Source organism: Plasmodium brasilianum, chromosome 3 (genome assembly GCF_023973825.1).
Source record: "Plasmodium brasilianum strain Bolivian I chromosome 3, whole genome shotgun sequence".
In the NCBI taxonomy this organism is placed as follows: domain Eukaryota; phylum Apicomplexa; class Aconoidasida; order Haemosporida; family Plasmodiidae; genus Plasmodium; species Plasmodium brasilianum.
The window spans coordinates 793,515-811,932 of record NC_090116.1 but is presented as its reverse complement, the minus strand read 5'-3'; the positions used below and the strand labels follow the sequence as shown (position 1 = coordinate 811,932).

Here is an 18,418-nt window from a genome sequence, read left to right as displayed (position 1 = left end):
TTACACAGTTATTTATTTAGCATTTACTATTTATTTAGCGTTTACTATTTATTTAACATTTACTATTTATTTAGCATTTACTATTTATTTAGCTTTTATTATTTATTTAGCATTTACTATTTATTTAGCATTTACTGTTTATTTAATATATACTATTATTTTTTTTTCTTTCGTTTTAACGTTGGGCTACAGTATGTGCAGTAAACCACAGTAGCCAAAAAAAAAAAAAAAAATTTGTTTACTACTTTTTTTGTTTAAGCGCAAAATATGCACATAATTTGCTATATCTTTCCGTTACCAAACAATTGGACGAATATGGTATATGTATGTTTAAAGGTACGTATTCATGTATGTTATTCTCATAAGTCTTTGCAAATGATTTGTTTTGCTGACGTGCAACATCAAAGAAATTATCCTCTTAGTATTAGTATTAATATTCCTAATGCCAAAAATGTAGTTACCAAAAAATTGTCCACCTGATTATATACTACGTGCTTTAATTAATAATTCCAAAAAATAAAGCGAGCAAATTTTAAATTAAAAATATTATTGTCTTAATCATGATTATGTAAATTACTTTTTCACACATCAATTGATGTTTTGTAAAGAAAGAAAAAATTGCACATCGCAAGGACAAAAAAAAATTTCGCTTATCTTTCCTTTTAATGCAACATTTACTTTTTCAAGTATGTCATTTATTCGTCGTAGAAACGGTCTACGCTTAATATATATACGTATATATATACGCACATATATACATATATATATATGTGTACATGTATTTGTATACGTATGTATGTGTACGCATGCATACATTATTACAACCTGTTCAGGTGGTATGTACTGTTAAAAAATAAAAAGATCAATACAGGTACACGGGAAAGCGCGGAAATTTTATTTCTTCTTTTTTCTCTGGTTTTTTCCTGCGCTTAAGGTAAAATCTTTTAATCTTAAAAAGATAAATAAAACAAATTATTCCTCTTTTGTTCCTTTTTCTGTTCCTTTTTTTTTATTTACAATAAAGTAACTACCCAATAAAACAAAGTTCCATTTTGAAGAAAAAGCCCAAGCTTAATTTTGTGAACTCGTTTTAATATTATTCCGTTGCATGCAGAACAAAATATTTCTAAATTAAAATAGGTGCCAAAACAAGCAAAGCTTTTTTTCTTTCTTTTTCACCTCACAAATTGTGTTTCTTTTAATTTAATTTGACATTCCACATGGTTATATTATTTAAAATGACATTTTTCCTTTTAAGGGAAAAGTAAGTTTTTTTTTTTTCTATTATTTTTTCCATTATTTTTTCCTTTTTTTTTTTTTTTTTGCATGAACAAAAATTATTTTTCATCGTTTTGTCTACAAAATGGTGAACATGAGCAAATTTTTTTTTCTTTCTACTGTGCTAACTTTTTATTTATTCAGAACACAGGTAAAAAAAATTAATAACAAGTCAAAATAAAGGGATTGACGCATACGAATGTGTATGTATATGTATACATATGTGTATATGCATATACACAGGTATATATATATATATGACCATATTTATTTATGTACCTATTTTAGAACAATGTAATAGCTAACACCACGACCAAACTCGCAAAAGAACAAAATTTACCTTTTATTAAGAGGGGTAACATAAAAAAGAATAGTATACTATAATGTGAAAAAAAAAAGTGCATCAATGTGTACTACTTTATGAATATTTATATATATAAATACATATATGTATAAATATATATGTATATATATACGTACACGAAAGACAGACTTAAGGCAAAAGTACGACAAACGAAATATTATTGAAAAGAAATATAGTTGCACGTAGATTTCTAAAAATTGTAATTACGAAAGCAGACAACTTTCCGAGCTCTAAAAAAAAAAATGAGCATAATAGAAATAAAAATAACTCACATTTAAATAATTGCTTAATCTTTATATTAAAAAATATAAGAGAAAATTTTAGGTTATACAAGCAAATATGCGTATATAACATTTATGTAAACGCTCTATTTTCTTAATAAAACATTTCCACGCATATATATATATATACACATATATACATATTGATATATATTTTTTTTTATTAGCTTACGATAGTCCGCACGTTGAACAACATGAAACTGTAAAACTAAAAAATGTGAATTACAAAAACATAGTTAAAAATATATTCAGATCAAAGAAAAAAATAATAAAGAAAAGAAGTATTAATTTTGTTTCTCTTAATGTACCGAAAACTTTGGAACTAAAATTTAACGACCCAATAAGTCTCATAAGCAATATTTATTCGAAAGAAAAAACAAAATGTAAGGTAAAAATGAGTTTAGCAATATATATGCTGAAAATACATTTAGTATATACCCTCCATTTTTTGCTTTTCGTCCATTTGTTCATGTCTTCCATTTGTACATATATTGAATTATTTTGTACTTAAATTTTTTTCTTTCTTTTTTAATTTTGGTTAGTTTTATCTAGCTGTTATGAAGATAATAAGGTGAAAAAAGTAGACAACTGTGATAGATTTACACTTTCAGAACAAATATGTGATGCTCCTATAGAATTCAACCCCAGTAATAATTTTTCTATCAAGGAGGAAAATGAACTATCTCCAAAATGTTTAGTGGACAACAAAGCCGAATATCGCATGAAAAGTTAAAAATTTATAGATTTTATTTAATTTGATGTTTTTTTTTTTTCAACTGCACCACTTGTAATTTCTTTTTAAATTTGCGCATTATTCAGTATTTTCGCAGTTACTCTGTTTTATTTATTATATTTTGGGTACACATCCTATATATGCACTTACCTGTTTATACGCTTATGTGTATCCATATATATAGGTATATTTTTTTTTTTTTCCCCCATTCTAAGGTAACCACCACATTGTCCTCGAATCCGGCGAACTTTTTGACTTAAAAATTAAAAACGAAAATTCTTTTTTGCGTACATCCGTAATTATCACAAAAGATATATGCATAAACAAAGTAAAATTAGTAAGTCCTTATTTTCTATTTAAAAAATCTTTTAACACATTTGGTTCCCCTATATTATATAGAGGAGAAATAATTGGTTCTACATTTAAAAATATTAAAGTACAAGATGTGAACGTTGAAGGGTTATTTAATGTGTGCTCTTGCTACGTAGACTATACATATTATTATTATAATAAATGCTCAAGAGCTAACAGTCATTATACTACCGTTTCAACTATTCGGGTTATACAAAAACAGAAGAACGAAATACATATACTAACTGGAAACGAACTTGATGTTAACTTGGAAAAATACGTAACACCATTCCCTATTAAAAAAGCCTTTATTATTAAAAATATAAAAGGCTATACTTGTAATAATATTCATAATAAATCTTTTAATGAAATACAACAAGATTTTTATAATAATGAAAAAAAACTGCACCTATATAACGTTTTTATGTACGAAACGGATAGTAAAACATTTAAAGAAAATATCATTTTCCAAAAACCGGGAACGTACCTATTATGTTACTCGTCAAGTGACAATGGAACTGGATATTCGGCTCTTCTCTCTACAATTTCTGTAAATGGTTAATACTTTTTCGTGCCATGCCATTCTAACTCGACCTGAGCGTATGTACATACATACATATATACATATGTATTATATACATACACATGTATATACATACATACATGAACACACGTCTGTGCACTGTTAGTGCTAGAGAAACACTACAAACGCAGTAACCTTCATGAATATTTTTATCCTTTGCGGCACCTTTGTACAGGCTATGACATGAGCAAAATTCATTATTTATATCTCGATTTGTATTCAAGTAAATTGGCCTTGGGACATTCGGTTATTTTATATCGATACAATTTAAATGAATCATTAGACGAAATTTATTTCAAAAAGAAACAAGTAGATTCATGTTCAGGTGAACACGTAATTTATTCAAATAAAATATCAAATATTCCCAGAGACAAAAATGCAGATATATATCTGGACACCATATATATATCAGATATATATTTGAACGAGTATGATGGGATATTAGAAATATGTTCAAAAAAAAAGGACAAATATAGCTTAATCGGATATGCTATGGCAAAACCATATATTTTACATAATCAAAGCGATGTTAACCATCTATTAGATTTCGATCTTGCTCCTGATGATATTAGAACCTATGTTATGCAAAAAGAATCATATTTCTTTATATTTTTTCCTGAATTATTAGAAATTTTTCGTACACATAATATAAATGATATATATATATCATTTTTATGCTATTCATCCAGAAACGAAATAATTTTAACCTATAATTTTGATAAAAATATGACACCATCCTTCTTTACCTATTTTAAAATATCTAGTCCATCTAGTTCTATATTACATGTTACAAAAGATGAAGCCAAATTATATGTTTTAAAAAAAAATATCCAGACCTTATATTTATATGATATAACACCAGAAAAAGTAAACAATAAAAGAACAATTATGAAAAATAACCTGAATGAACCCTATGTTGAACATATATTATCGTACTATTTAGATTATGCTGATGTTATAAAATGTGAAAACTGTTTATCTCCCATTATGATGGAACCAATATATGATGAAAATAAAAACCTAAAATATATTTTCTTAATGACATCACATCCATATAATAAATTCCTCATTGTTGACTTAAATTTTGAAATCATCTACATGCATAATTCTAATGTTGTAAAAAATGCTATATTAACTATTCGTGGGTTAATTTTTACCTTAGATGTATTAAAAGATTCTTCACTTCTTATCAATGATATTTCTTGTGGAGTTTTAAAAAATGAATTTTTAGATTGTTTTTTAATTGATCAACTCAATAACACAGTAATAGCCATTGAGTATATTAAAAACCAAAACGCATTAATTCTTATAGACACTTTTCAAGCAGAAAACAAAAATGACGAAAACGACGAAAACATCAAACCTTATGATTTCGTATATGGTCATTCAAACATTTATCTACAAAAACCCCAAAATGTTCTAGTCTATCCGTACGGTGAATCTTATGTTATTTTTATAAACGAGGTATGCACATTATAAATGGCATTTTTATCCTGCTATACAAAAGAAAAAATAAGTCAGTCAAAATGAAATAAACAAAATATAATAAGAAAAATAAAATGACCAAAATTGAATAAGCAAAATGGAATAAATGATAATAGCGATAAATACTTATTTACAGTACAATTAATGCATTATTTCTGATATTGTATGTCTTATCTTTTTTTTATTTTGCGTAATACTCATATTACAGCGTTTCAATATAATTTTTCTTTTTCTTTTTCTTATTTCACAAATGCAGGGAGATTCTAACGAAATAAACTTACTGCTCTACGACAAGAGTAAACCCAACAGCAACTTTACCTACATTACTAAAATAAACAATACATACATGGATCATGGAAAGATAGAAAGAATGTATAAATTCTATGATTGTAAAGAATTAATTAATAGGAATATGTTATTAATTGTAAAATACTATGAGGGAGATGTGCAATTCATTTATGTCCCTATAAGAAGCATGTCGAATAAGCTTCAGTTAAATTACAATTATCCATCTGTTATACAAGATAATCAGGAGGAATATGTACTGAAAGTAAAATCACATGAAATAAAAAAAATGAATCTACTTCATAATTTTCAAATTGATGTTCACAATGTTGATAAATCACAGCATGTTACAATAGACAAACATGACGGGACTGTTAAAATTAAATTATCAGAATTTGTTGGAGATCCTGTTAATTTTACTACTAAACGCTATGGAGCTTTTACCGAATTAAGCATAAACATAAACTTTACTGTAATTTGTGCTGATGGAATGAAAGTACTAAATGGAAAGTGTGTTCCTTGCTCATTAGGATCATACAACAATATTGGAGAATATATTAAACATAAAAATATGTATGAATGTACAATGTGTCAAAACAATTCTACTACTAAAAATGAAGCATCCGTTTCAATAACTCAATGTTTATGTTTACCAGGATATGAATTAAATAATAATGATGAATGTGTTCCATGCAAAAGAGGGACATGGAAAACAGATATTTCTAATATTCCTTGTATTTTTCATTGTTATCCTAATTCATACAGTACAATTCAGGGTAGTCGTAGTGAAGAAGAAAGTGAATGCAGATGTAAGGAGGGGTATTATTTTGTCTCTAAAGATTCTACAAATGTGTGTGAACAGTGTGACGTAGGCCACTTTTGTCCTGGAGGATATAAAGCTAATAAAATAAAATGTCCAGAAAATACTACTAATATAGTACAACAGAAATTTTCTATAAAAAGCTGTAAATGTGACGCAGGTTTTGAAACTTTTGATTCTTCAAACATAAATAATTACAATTTTAAGAATAATCCTATTTTCGATAACTACAAAGATTTCATACAAGTTATAGAAAGTTCACAAGTGTGTGTACCATGCAAAAAAGGATTTTATAAAAATACGGTTTCAGCAGAAAAATGCAAAAGCTGTTCTGCACACGTGAGCACTGATGCTATAAAATCCACTTCTATATCTGATTGTAACAAATGTGATAAAGGATACTATTTGCATAAACAAGATTCTTGCTTATTGTGTCCAAATAATCACTATTGCCCTGGTTCTGGTATAGTGGACCCAAAATATGCAATTTATGAAAATGAGAAAGTTCCCTGCAATGATAAAAGTTTGACAGAACATCCAAATGAATTAAATGTATCACAGTTAAGTTGTCTGTGTAAAAAAGGATTTGAATTTGTAAGAACAGAGGATAATGAATTCGACTGCTCGGAAGTACCTAAAAATTATTATAAGTCAAAATTGAGCAATACACAAAAGAATGCTTGCCCAGTAAACAGTATTACGCTACATACACAAACCAAAAGCAAAGAAAAATGTATATGCATGGCAGGATTTTACTGGGATATTACTGAATATAAATGTATTAAATGTCCTAAAGGGTATTATTGTCCTGGTGGAAATTTAGAAAACTGTTTTAAAGTAAGGGCTTTACATTTATGTAAGCCTCAAAAAACAAAATGTCCCATAAAGAACTCTACAACACAAACTGAGGAATCATTCAGTGAATCAAGCTGTTTGTGTGATAAAGGTTACACTATAAATAAAGAAGCATTAGGTGAATGTGTTCAGTGTCCAGTTAATACATACAAAGATGTTATATCAAATGCGGAATGTACTATGTGCTTAACACCATATACGACAGAAGGACAATTAGGAAGTACAAAGGAAGAAGATTGTACATGCTCAGGTGGTTATTATTTTTTTAATCATTGCTTACCATGCAGTGATAAAAATACTTATTGTAAAGGTGGGAAAATGATTGTAAATAATAAAAGTAAAACTTTTCACTATGCTCCATCAAAGTGCCCACCAAATACTGTTGTGTCGTTTGAGGCAGAACGACCATATAATCAAAGTTTCTGTGTTTGTAAAAAAGGATATAAGCACGTCTATACTGCAAATGATTTTACAAAAATATGTGCACCATGTGAACGCGGTTTTTTTAAGACAATAATTGGTGATTTTACTTGTGAATCAAAATGTAAACCAAATTCAACTAGTTTTCCTGGAACAATGCATGACACACATTGCTTTTGCTTAGAAAATTATTATTTCAAAAATGGTATTTGCTTAAACTGTCCTGATGGAGCATATTGCGAAGGTGGGTTTGAAGAAGAAAGCATATTAAGTATGAAAAAAAACGAAAATTATTTAGACTCTTCAAAAATTAAACATATAATGCCTGTTCCCAAAGAAAATTATGCACTATATAAACTAAAGACAAATGTATACAATGCTGATTGGTTTATAGTAGAATGTCCAATTAAAGAAGCATGTTTATATAATGAAAAATGTCATGAATCTATGACGAACTTTCTATGTGGGGAGTGTAAAAAAGGATACACAAATAACTTTTCTAAATTAAACTTATGTATAAAATGCAGTGGAAATTTAATGAACATTCTGCACATGATTTTCGTTAATATTTTTGTACTATTATTTACAGTTATTATGGCATATTTAAATGTCTTTACAGGGGCTAACAGAAAATCTGTCCATTCTATTGTTATTAAAATTGCGGTGAATTATTTCTCTTGTATGAAAATTTTTTATATTATGGGAACAAGCGAAATATATTTCCCTCTTAATTTTTCATCTCATATTAACTACATAATTGAGAGTGTTAAAAGATTGTTAAAAGCAAAAAAAAATTATGGCTTATATTGTATATTAACAAGTTATTTCAATTTATCACATTCAGATGCTTATTTCTATGGAATGGTTTATTATGCCTTTAAACCCATTATACTTGCTATAATACTAACAATTTTAATGTTCCTTGTTGTACAAATTTATAAGTTTAAAGTTAAGAATGAAACAAAAATAAAATTAAATGTAATAGGTAAAATTAAAGAATTAGGACATAATCAATTGTATGAAGAAATAATGCACGAATTACCATCTGAAAGAGCCTTAGTGTTATTCAGATATATTCCAATACCTGGAGATTCAAAGTTTAAAAGAATAAGAAATTTTCTTGAGGACATGATTCCTATGTATGTCACATTATTATTTTTTATTCATACAAAAACCACTTATTCTATGTTAACGTTGTTAGACTGTAAGGCAATTTACTACAATGATAAATTTGTAGAGCAATATATGAGTTACGTACCTAGTGTAAAGTGTGATTTATCTAAAAGTTATGCAAAATTTTTTATATTAGGTATTACAGGGACAGTAGTATGGGGAATTGGAATTCCATTGATGTCTTATTTAGTGCTATATAAAAATAGAAAACATTTACATTCTGAAAGTATATTGTTTAAATATGGATTCTTAAATAATGGTTTTAATTTTCAATTTTGGTATTGGGAATCAATTGTATTTTTAAGAAAAATTTTAGTTTTATTAATATCATCTGTTCCTGTATTTAAAACAGCTAGAATATTTGGTACCACTATGTGGTTGTTTATTATAATTTCATCTCTTTTTCTTACATTGCAGATGATACTTCAGCCATTTGACTCAAGAAATTATCATATTTTAAATAAATTAGAAACTTATAGTATGGTTGCTTGGACCATTACTCTAATGATATTTGTGTTTTTAACTGTGTCTAATGCTACTGCCACTACAAATTTTTATGTTTTGTTATTTTTGTTATTTTTCAATTTTATATTTATTGCTAAAGTTTTGGTGTCTCTGTGTCATTCATATATCGAAAATTTAAGGCACATAAAAAAAATGATTAAATTCCCATATTTACGAAAATTATTTGATAAAATGTCAAAAATTGCCGAAGAAAAATATTATAAAGAGCCTATAGTTTCTTTTAATACTCATAACAATTCTATTCAATTTACAAGAAAATATAGATCTCTTTTATTCAGGAATCATGTGTTGACAAACGAAGAAAAAAATTATTTTCTTCATGTTTTATCAAATTTTATATACTTTGGTGTGTTGAATTTAAACTTTACCGTTTTTCATTCCTATTTTATGGAATTTATGTTAAGATTATCGATAATTGATAATACAGTTCTTCATAAAAAAGGAAAAAGTGGAGTTTTAAAATTAATAGCTAAAGATCCAAAAAATATAGATGAATGGATAAAAATTAAGGAATGTGAATTAAACAAAAGAACATTTTTCGAGAGACATAAAAAAATATTGAATTTATTTACAAAAAAATTCTTTATTATTCAAAGTAACATCAAAAGAATTATATATAAAGGGGATAAACATACTATAATTTCTGATTATGAAGTGCTGATTAATGTTCTAAAATATGACGAAGATTTTATAACTGACTTTAAATTTTTATATGATGAAGAAGCTGTAAGATCAGGATTAATTCTGTCCGACTTACAGTTGTCATTTACAAAATTTAAAATGAAAGATAAGAAATTAATTATGCAGTTATTTTCATTGTTTGTTGCTAAAAAAAATATTGTGCAATTTGAACGAGATGTTCAACTTAAAAATAAAATTGAGCAGCTTCAATCTTTATATGAAATACTTATAAAGGCAAGTGAAAAAAAAAAACTTACATTTAGAAAAAATGTTGAAGATGCAATTCTAGGCGATCCATATGATTATAGGACATTAGAAAATGAATTATCAATTTTAAATGATAGAATAAATAATTTAATTGATAATTATCAAAGATTAAAAGACATTAATTATTATGAAGATGAACATAATTCTAATGATAAAACAGTTTTGAATAATGATTCAGAACTTTTCGATACAAATTTAATAGAGCTAAGTTTTAAAGAAATAAATAATGATACACATATAATGGGAAATGATTTAGAAAGGGATGAAAAACGAAATAAAGAAAATACAGAAAATGATGATAAAACAGAATATAAAGAATTTAGTGAAAAGATAGAAAAAGATCTTTGTACGCAAAAAGCTATGGAAAATACAAAAAATAATGATGAAGAAAAGGAAAATCAAAAAGAAGGTTAAAGAGATAGCAAAGAAGATAATAAGAAATATTCAAGAAAATAGGGAACTATATAATAATAGAAAAGACATGAAAAAAAAAAAGTAAAAAACTAAATTGTGTATATTCTTTTTATGTTCATTTTCATTTTTTACAGGTACATAATTAGTTAATGTTTCATTTTTAACTATAGACATATAAATTTCTTATTTTAAATTTTCTAAAAGTGATATTTTATTTTGCTGCTTTTTTTTACTGTGATGTCCCATTTAAAATAATGTTTTTTTTAATACGCAAATAACTATATATTTTATTTTAAGATCACAACTTCTGTTTCTGTTAGTTAAATAAAGAGTCCATCAAAATAAGTTTTCTCCTATGTTAACTCTTGAAATAGGTTACATCTTTACATGTTGCTAGACCTAATAATATATATAAGCACTAATTTTTAAATTCACATTTCTGTACAAGTTCCTTTTATTATTTTCTTTCTCGATTTAATAACTTGTATTTTTTTCTTATACGTATTAAACCATTTTATGGTAGTAAGGCATATTTAAAAAGCATTAAAATACTTAATGTTAAACCATTTATATGTTTCAAATTGTAATTATAATAATTCTACATTACATATTTACAAATATAAAAAACAAAACAACAATGATGAATTTATGATTATGATAAAATATAACAAATTCTTGAAAATTCATGTGCGTAAACACAGTAAATTTTATGTTTCTTTTTGCGCAGAAAAATTATATATATTATAACAGGTCAATAAAAATTTAAGTATAAATTTATAATAAAATATAAAATAAAATATAGTAGAAATAACAAAAATATATATAATGAATTATATATATATATATTTAATTAGTAAGTAAATATAAATTACATAAAATTTAAGTTTAAATTTTTAAAATAATATGAAAATAAAATAATATATTAAAAATAAACAATAAAATAATAAATATATTAAATAATAAAAAAAGATAATAATTTATTAATCAAAAAACAATTAATTATAAATAAATTCAGTAAATAATAATTAAAAATAAATCATAATAAGTTCAAAAATAAATAATTCAAATATATATTATTATAAAGTAAAACTAAAATATATTAAATACATAATATAACAAAATAAATAATTAAATAATTATAAATTAATATCTATAAAATAATTAATTGTGTATAATAAATGTTTATTTAAATAATAAAAAGAATATTATAAAATTTATATAAATAGAAAAATATTAATTATTTTTATAATAAATAAAAATATTTTATTAGTTAATTTATTATTTATATTTATTTATTATTTTTATTAAAAAGACAATCATGTCATTTAATTAAGAATAAAATAAATAATAATAAATATATAATATTAACATTAATAATTATATAATTAAATAAAAATAAATAATATATATTAAATATATATTATTATAATAAATATATAATTTACATAAACATTATTATATAAAAATAAATTATAATAAATAAAATTATATAAAAATAATAATATAATAAAAAATAAATATATATTTAAATAAAATAAAATAATAATAAATAAATATATATATATTAATTAATTTAACATTATTTATTATAATAAACTAAATGTATATATTATATTATTAAAATAATTGTATTTAAAATATTGATTATATACTAAAAAAATATCAATTAATTATTTAATTAAAAATATTATATATTAAATATATAATTAATTAAATAATAAAATATATAATCAATCAATTTTAAAAATTGTAAATTATTTAAATAATAAAAAAAATTTAATAATATAAAAAAATAAAATAATACTTATATATATATAACTAAACAAATATACAATCAAATTGATAAATATATAGTCAATTAATTTAATATAATAAAAAAATATATAATTAATTGAATTAATTGATAACAAAAATTATGATTTATTAATTAACATAATTCAATTTTTGAATATAATTATTTAATGGATTATAATATTAAATACATAATAAAATTAATACATAATATTAATTATATAAAATAAAAATATTTATATAATTAAACAAATTAATAAAATATTATTATACATATAATTAATTAAATTAAAATAATAATTATATAATATATTAATAAATATATAATAGAATAAATTAGTATTACATTAATAATTAATTAAAATTTTATGTTAATAATTACTTAATTTAATATGATAATTAATTAAAATAATATATTCATAAATTATATATTTAAATAAAACAGTATAATAATAATTACTAAATTAAATATATTAATATAAATAATAATAATTAAAATAATTTATTAAAAATAAATAACAAATTACAAAATTAAATAATGTAATTAAATTATATATAATAATTGAATGAATATTAATTAAATGTTTAAAAACTATACAATTACTATATTCATTTAATTTTTTTTTTTTTTGTATTTATAAATGATCAATTTAATATCTTAGTTAAAAATATTTAATAACAATTTAATAAATAAAAAAAATAAATTAATCAATAAAATTTAAAATATATTTATTATATATTTTTAATTGCACAATAAATATATTATTAAATTAATTAAATTATTTTTAATAAGATTTAATAATATATATATTATTTAATTAAATAGTATTATAAACAATTATATATATTTATTTATTTAAATTATTTAAATATACTAATAATTTTTTTTTTTATTTTTAATACTTAATGTATTATAATTAAATTATAATATTTTAACAATTATGTGAATTAATATTTTTTATAAATTAGAATTATACATATAATAATTAATATAATAAAAAAAAAAAATAGTTAATTACAAATTATTATAGTAAATTAATTAATTATTATATTGCATATTTTTATAATAATAAAAAGTATATTTTCTTAGTTAATATTAATAATTTATTGTAATAATTTATAAATGGAAAAGAACTATATATATTTATATTTATTTATTTGTTAAATTAATTTCAATAAAAAAAATATATAAATTAAATAAATTATAGAGCCATTTAATATTTTATTTATTTATTTATTATTTTTTTTTTTATCTATCTTACTATATTAAGAATTTTTAAATTAACAATAAAATTTTTTCAATTATGTTTATATGTAAATATTTTATTATGTATTTTGAAAAAGACCATTACAACAATAAAAAAAAAAATAAATATAATTTAACATATATATGTGTTTCCTTTATATTTTGTTTAATGTTTTTTGATTCATATATTGATATTAAATCATTCAAAATAATACAACTTTGAAGATCATAACATGAAAGTAATATATATATTATTTAATGTGTTAATGATCTCTACCATTTGAAGAGTATTCATCACATTATAAACTTTGAAAATGTTGGGAAAAAAAATTAATTCATCATAAAATATTAAATGATACATTTAAATTCAATATTGTTACAATATTCTTTTTAATTTTATTAAGAACACTTTAAAATCTTCTAATAATAAAATATAAATAATGTGAAATAATTCATTTTTTATGTAGCTATTTTCTTTAAAATATTTTAAAATTTTATTTTATCTTTTGAGAAAGGGTAATTAAGATGCTTATTCTTTTCATTAATATATACATAGTAATGGAATTATTATTCAAAGTAAAAGTGTACAAAACTATAACATAAAATATAACATTTTCTGTTCATTCACACTATACAAATAGGAAAATTTTTATTATACTACAATTATGCAAGAATATTTTTTTTAAAAGGAAAAATAAAGTTTTTTCTGAAATAACGTTTCAAACAAATGACTCTCACTATGTCCATAAATATTATATATTACATTAATGTATAACAGTACACCTTTCAAAGGTACTTTACCTTACTTTAAATGCAAGTTTTGTATTTCATTCTTAATAAACCAAAAAGGAAAAACAAATGTAGGAGGGTTTATATTTTGGTAGTTTTTTATATTTTTTCATTTTATTTATATGGAAAACGAAAAGAGCAATATAATACCATAAACAAATATTAAACCTATTGCAAATTTATAGTGTAATGTAAAAAACGTTTTAACTATAAAGAGATTGTTTCTAAATATTAACTGATAACATTATTAAATCAAAATAATTTTTAGAATTTTCTGCTATGCTAAATATGAAAGAATGATGTGGAATAATATTCAAATATATAGAAAAATTATAAACTTTTTTTAAACATTCCTTTGAATAAATATATTTAAAAAAAGAATGACTTAAATAAAGTAGCATTGTAATTTATATTATATATATAAGGTAAAAAGTAAATGTATTTAAAATAAATAATATTAGAAAATTATTCATATTTTTGGTTTTGTCGCTTAATTAGGACAAATGTTATATGAAATGTAGTACCATTTCTAAAATATTTTTTTTCCTTTACGCTCAGTGGTACATGTAAAATATTGTTTCCCTAAAAAACTACAGAATTTTAGAAAGAATTACAGTTCCATTTATAATAACAAAAAATAAAATTACGAATGAAAGTATTAGACATACGTATTTATGAAAATACGTACGTCTTTTAAACTATTTATAGAGTCAGTATTTTTGTTTTTTTTCCTTGAGTAACAAGATTAAATAAAAAGAAAATAAATGAGATAGCTTTGATATATTACCTTGGAACTCTGAAAGAATTTTGAACAAAATTTCCTTAAAAATGGTTATATATATAATTAATTCCTTGTTATAACTACTAAGTTCTAAAAACACTAAGTAAAATAATAGAAATAATGTCTAAATTATATAAACCTCGATCTTCTATTTATTGAAACCCATTAACTCAAAATAGAAAAAATTGCTAATTTCCTCTTTAATTTTTAATACAATAATTGCATTTTCACAGTTTAAGCTTTTCATTTACATATTAGTAATGATTCAAAACAAAATACCTAAGAATATATAGCATAAATCAAACATAATTTTCAAAATTTACATTTTTCTAAAATTGAATTTAATAAATTCATAAGTTCAATATTCGATATAGAAGCCCAAAATAAAATATATACTTGAGAGCAATTATGTATATTTATCAAGTATAAAATATATGTAATGTTGTTCTGTAAATTCTACCATTTCCTGGATCTATTTTTTTTTTTATTTAGGTTGCGTTTATAAAATTTGTGTATTATATTGAACATCTTTAAATATTTTAAAATTAGTAAAAAAGTCGTAAAATATATACCTTACAATTTTCTGTTCATAAGAACTACATAAATAGAAGTTCGTGTATTCATGTACTTCCACGGATTTGATAGAGTTTAACACTAGCATAATACACCTTTATTTGTAATGTTTTAATAAAATTTAAGATTTAATTATTATAAATTCTAAAAAATAAAAAATATACATTTTGAGCATTCATATATTCCTGTGAACATTAATGATGCAGTATGCAGAAAAAATATTTAGTAGTAGGTATATGTGACATTTTATTACTTGTTTTAAAAAGATGTACTTCATAATTTCAGCTACTATAAAAAATAATAAACTTTTTATTTTTATTAAATGTCCCCGCACATAATTATTCTTAAAAAAAAAAGTTAAATATTCCTTGTAATGGAGTCATATAAAATACTCTTTTAGTATGGAGTTAGAATAAAAAAAAAATAATGTAAGCAATTACTAAAAAAATCAAAACTTAAAATTTACACCATTCTGAACATTAAATTGATGGTTAAACTTCTAATTAATATTATCTATAGAACATTTTTTTAGTAATAATTTTATTTTAAAAGGAAAATAGGGTTATTTTTTTTTTTTGCTTACTACATTTTTCGGAAGAATGTAAAGAATATATAAATATTTTATTAAACTTTATTGTTACTAAAAAGTGTTATTTAATGTTCCTATTAATGTTTAAAATATGGGAAAAAAATTAATAAGCAAATGTAAGTATTACTAAAATAACATTTTTTTAATGTTGAATTTTTTTGCACATTCTGAGAATGGAATTATTTTTCAAAATGATATTAAAGATGATTTCTCTATTGTAAGGCATATATGGTTTTATAAATATGCTTTTTTATAAGGTGCAGCATAATTAATTTTAGAGTGAGCTTTGAAAAGGAAACATTTAAAAATATACAAAATTATAATTTAAATAATTTTTTCACGATCAATAAAAACTATAAAAATCTCCTTTTTCGTAGTAATTAAATTTCTATACTTTCTAATTTTATCATGAAAGCGTGCACATAATGAAAAACATAAAAAAATAAATTATATGACATAATACTAAGATCATAGTTATATATTCTATTGTCTCTATAACATTAATTTTTATAGTTTTTGATAAAGGAATGAGAGATTAAACATAAATCCAAAAATGAATTAGGCATAAATTAATTAAAAAACAAAGCTTTTAAGCTTTTAGAGAGGAGAAAAAGCATTTCTCGTTATTCTTAGAATTTTTTTTCATTACCTTTTGTTTTTTCTATTTAAAAAAAAAAAATTATATAGGATTAGTAATTTCTTTTCTAATATTATCATTAAACTTTTATTGCAAAAAAATTTTCAATTTTGCTTTATGCAGACGAAAATTCGCAAATACCGATATATAATATGTGTCTATATAGATTAGGATTCTAGTAATATAATATCCGTCGTTTACATGTGCGTACAGTACGTTTTGTGAACTTTAGTCTCTATCTATATTGTACTTCTTTTCAAAAAGTACATCTTAACAATTAATATATTGCAAATTTTTGTTTATTTAAATTTTATCAAAATTTATCGTACGTATTTTTTGTCTCGTTAATATATTAACACTCTCTTGCTAGGAATAAAACGAGCGTATAACTGCACATGCACTTTTTGTATGTCTTGAAAATACAAGATTATGTTAAAAAAAAAATGAAAGTTAGTGCAAGAAATAAGAAAAAAAATATGCAAATTTTAATAAGCTATTTATACTGAATCGATTTTTTTTTTCAAGATAACTAATGCTCCATGCTCTTCATCCTTTTAATAGTCGCTCAATAAAAATTTTCCATAATAATTAGAAAAAATTAAATATAGAAATATTTAAACACTTCTTCAGATGAAAGATCAAGCGTATTTTTTTTAAAAGGCTGTCAATTTTTCTTTTTTTTTTTTTGTTTAACTTTCATTGTATTCTACATGCAGATATTCTTTATTATATTTATATTTCGTTATTGATAAATATATAACATTAAATAGGTTTTTACGCAATGTGGTGGGATTACTTTGTAGAAAATATACGCCCTCTTATAGCCTTTTATTTTACAAGTCATTTACAATAACTTTAGCATTTTTAAAAAAAAAGTGAAATAATTATACTTTAATTAATTTCAATTAGTTTCTTTTGAATCATAGTATCCATCTGCATGTATTCAAATGAAAATATAAAAATGCAAGACACAACATTTAAAAATCATCTCCTTTGGAATTAAATAAGTTCTTAATCTTTTATTTATATAAATATTTAAAGTTTCATGCTCACTCTATGTAGAAAGTATAACTGCCGAATTTCTATGAATACATTTAAAAGTTTAATACTTCTTGTAAGTTTTAATATTTTTGTTTTTTTTTCCTATGTAGTTAATAAAAAAATGTGTATTAAATATATTATGTTAATAAATACCTTTTAATATAATATAACAACCGTTATTACGTTTATATACATTATGCATGCCATTTTTTCCAATTAATTGTTTATTTTAACTTTCAAAGAAAAATAATACATATTAAATGCAGTCTTACGTATAATAATAAGTAAAATTATTAGTTTTAATTTTATTTATTGTAATTTTTTTTATAAAAATTAATGAATTGTTTTATATGTTAAATACATGAATAGCATTCTTTATTTCAACTAAACTTGAAATCACTTAAAACAATATTTGATAAAAAACAAAAAATATATACATATAAAATGCTTATGTAA

The 18,418-nt window shown here is 22.1% G+C and overlaps 1 protein-coding gene across 1 annotated transcript; it reads left to right on the top strand.

Moving 5' to 3' along the window:
* Window positions 1–375: 375 nt before the first annotated feature.
* MKS88_000960 (cysteine repeat modular protein 2) lies at window positions 376–10,515 on the top strand (the record flags this gene model as incomplete). The annotated part of the gene is made up of 7 exons (XM_067219608.1): window positions 376–453; window positions 1,567–1,633; window positions 2,091–2,306; window positions 2,466–2,651; window positions 2,872–3,564; window positions 3,766–5,054; window positions 5,332–10,515. 7 exons carry the CDS (start codon window positions 376–378, stop codon window positions 10,513–10,515), a joined length of 7,713 nt encoding a protein of 2,570 aa, XP_067075326.1.
* Between the last annotated feature and the right edge of the window lie 7,903 nt (window positions 10,516–18,418).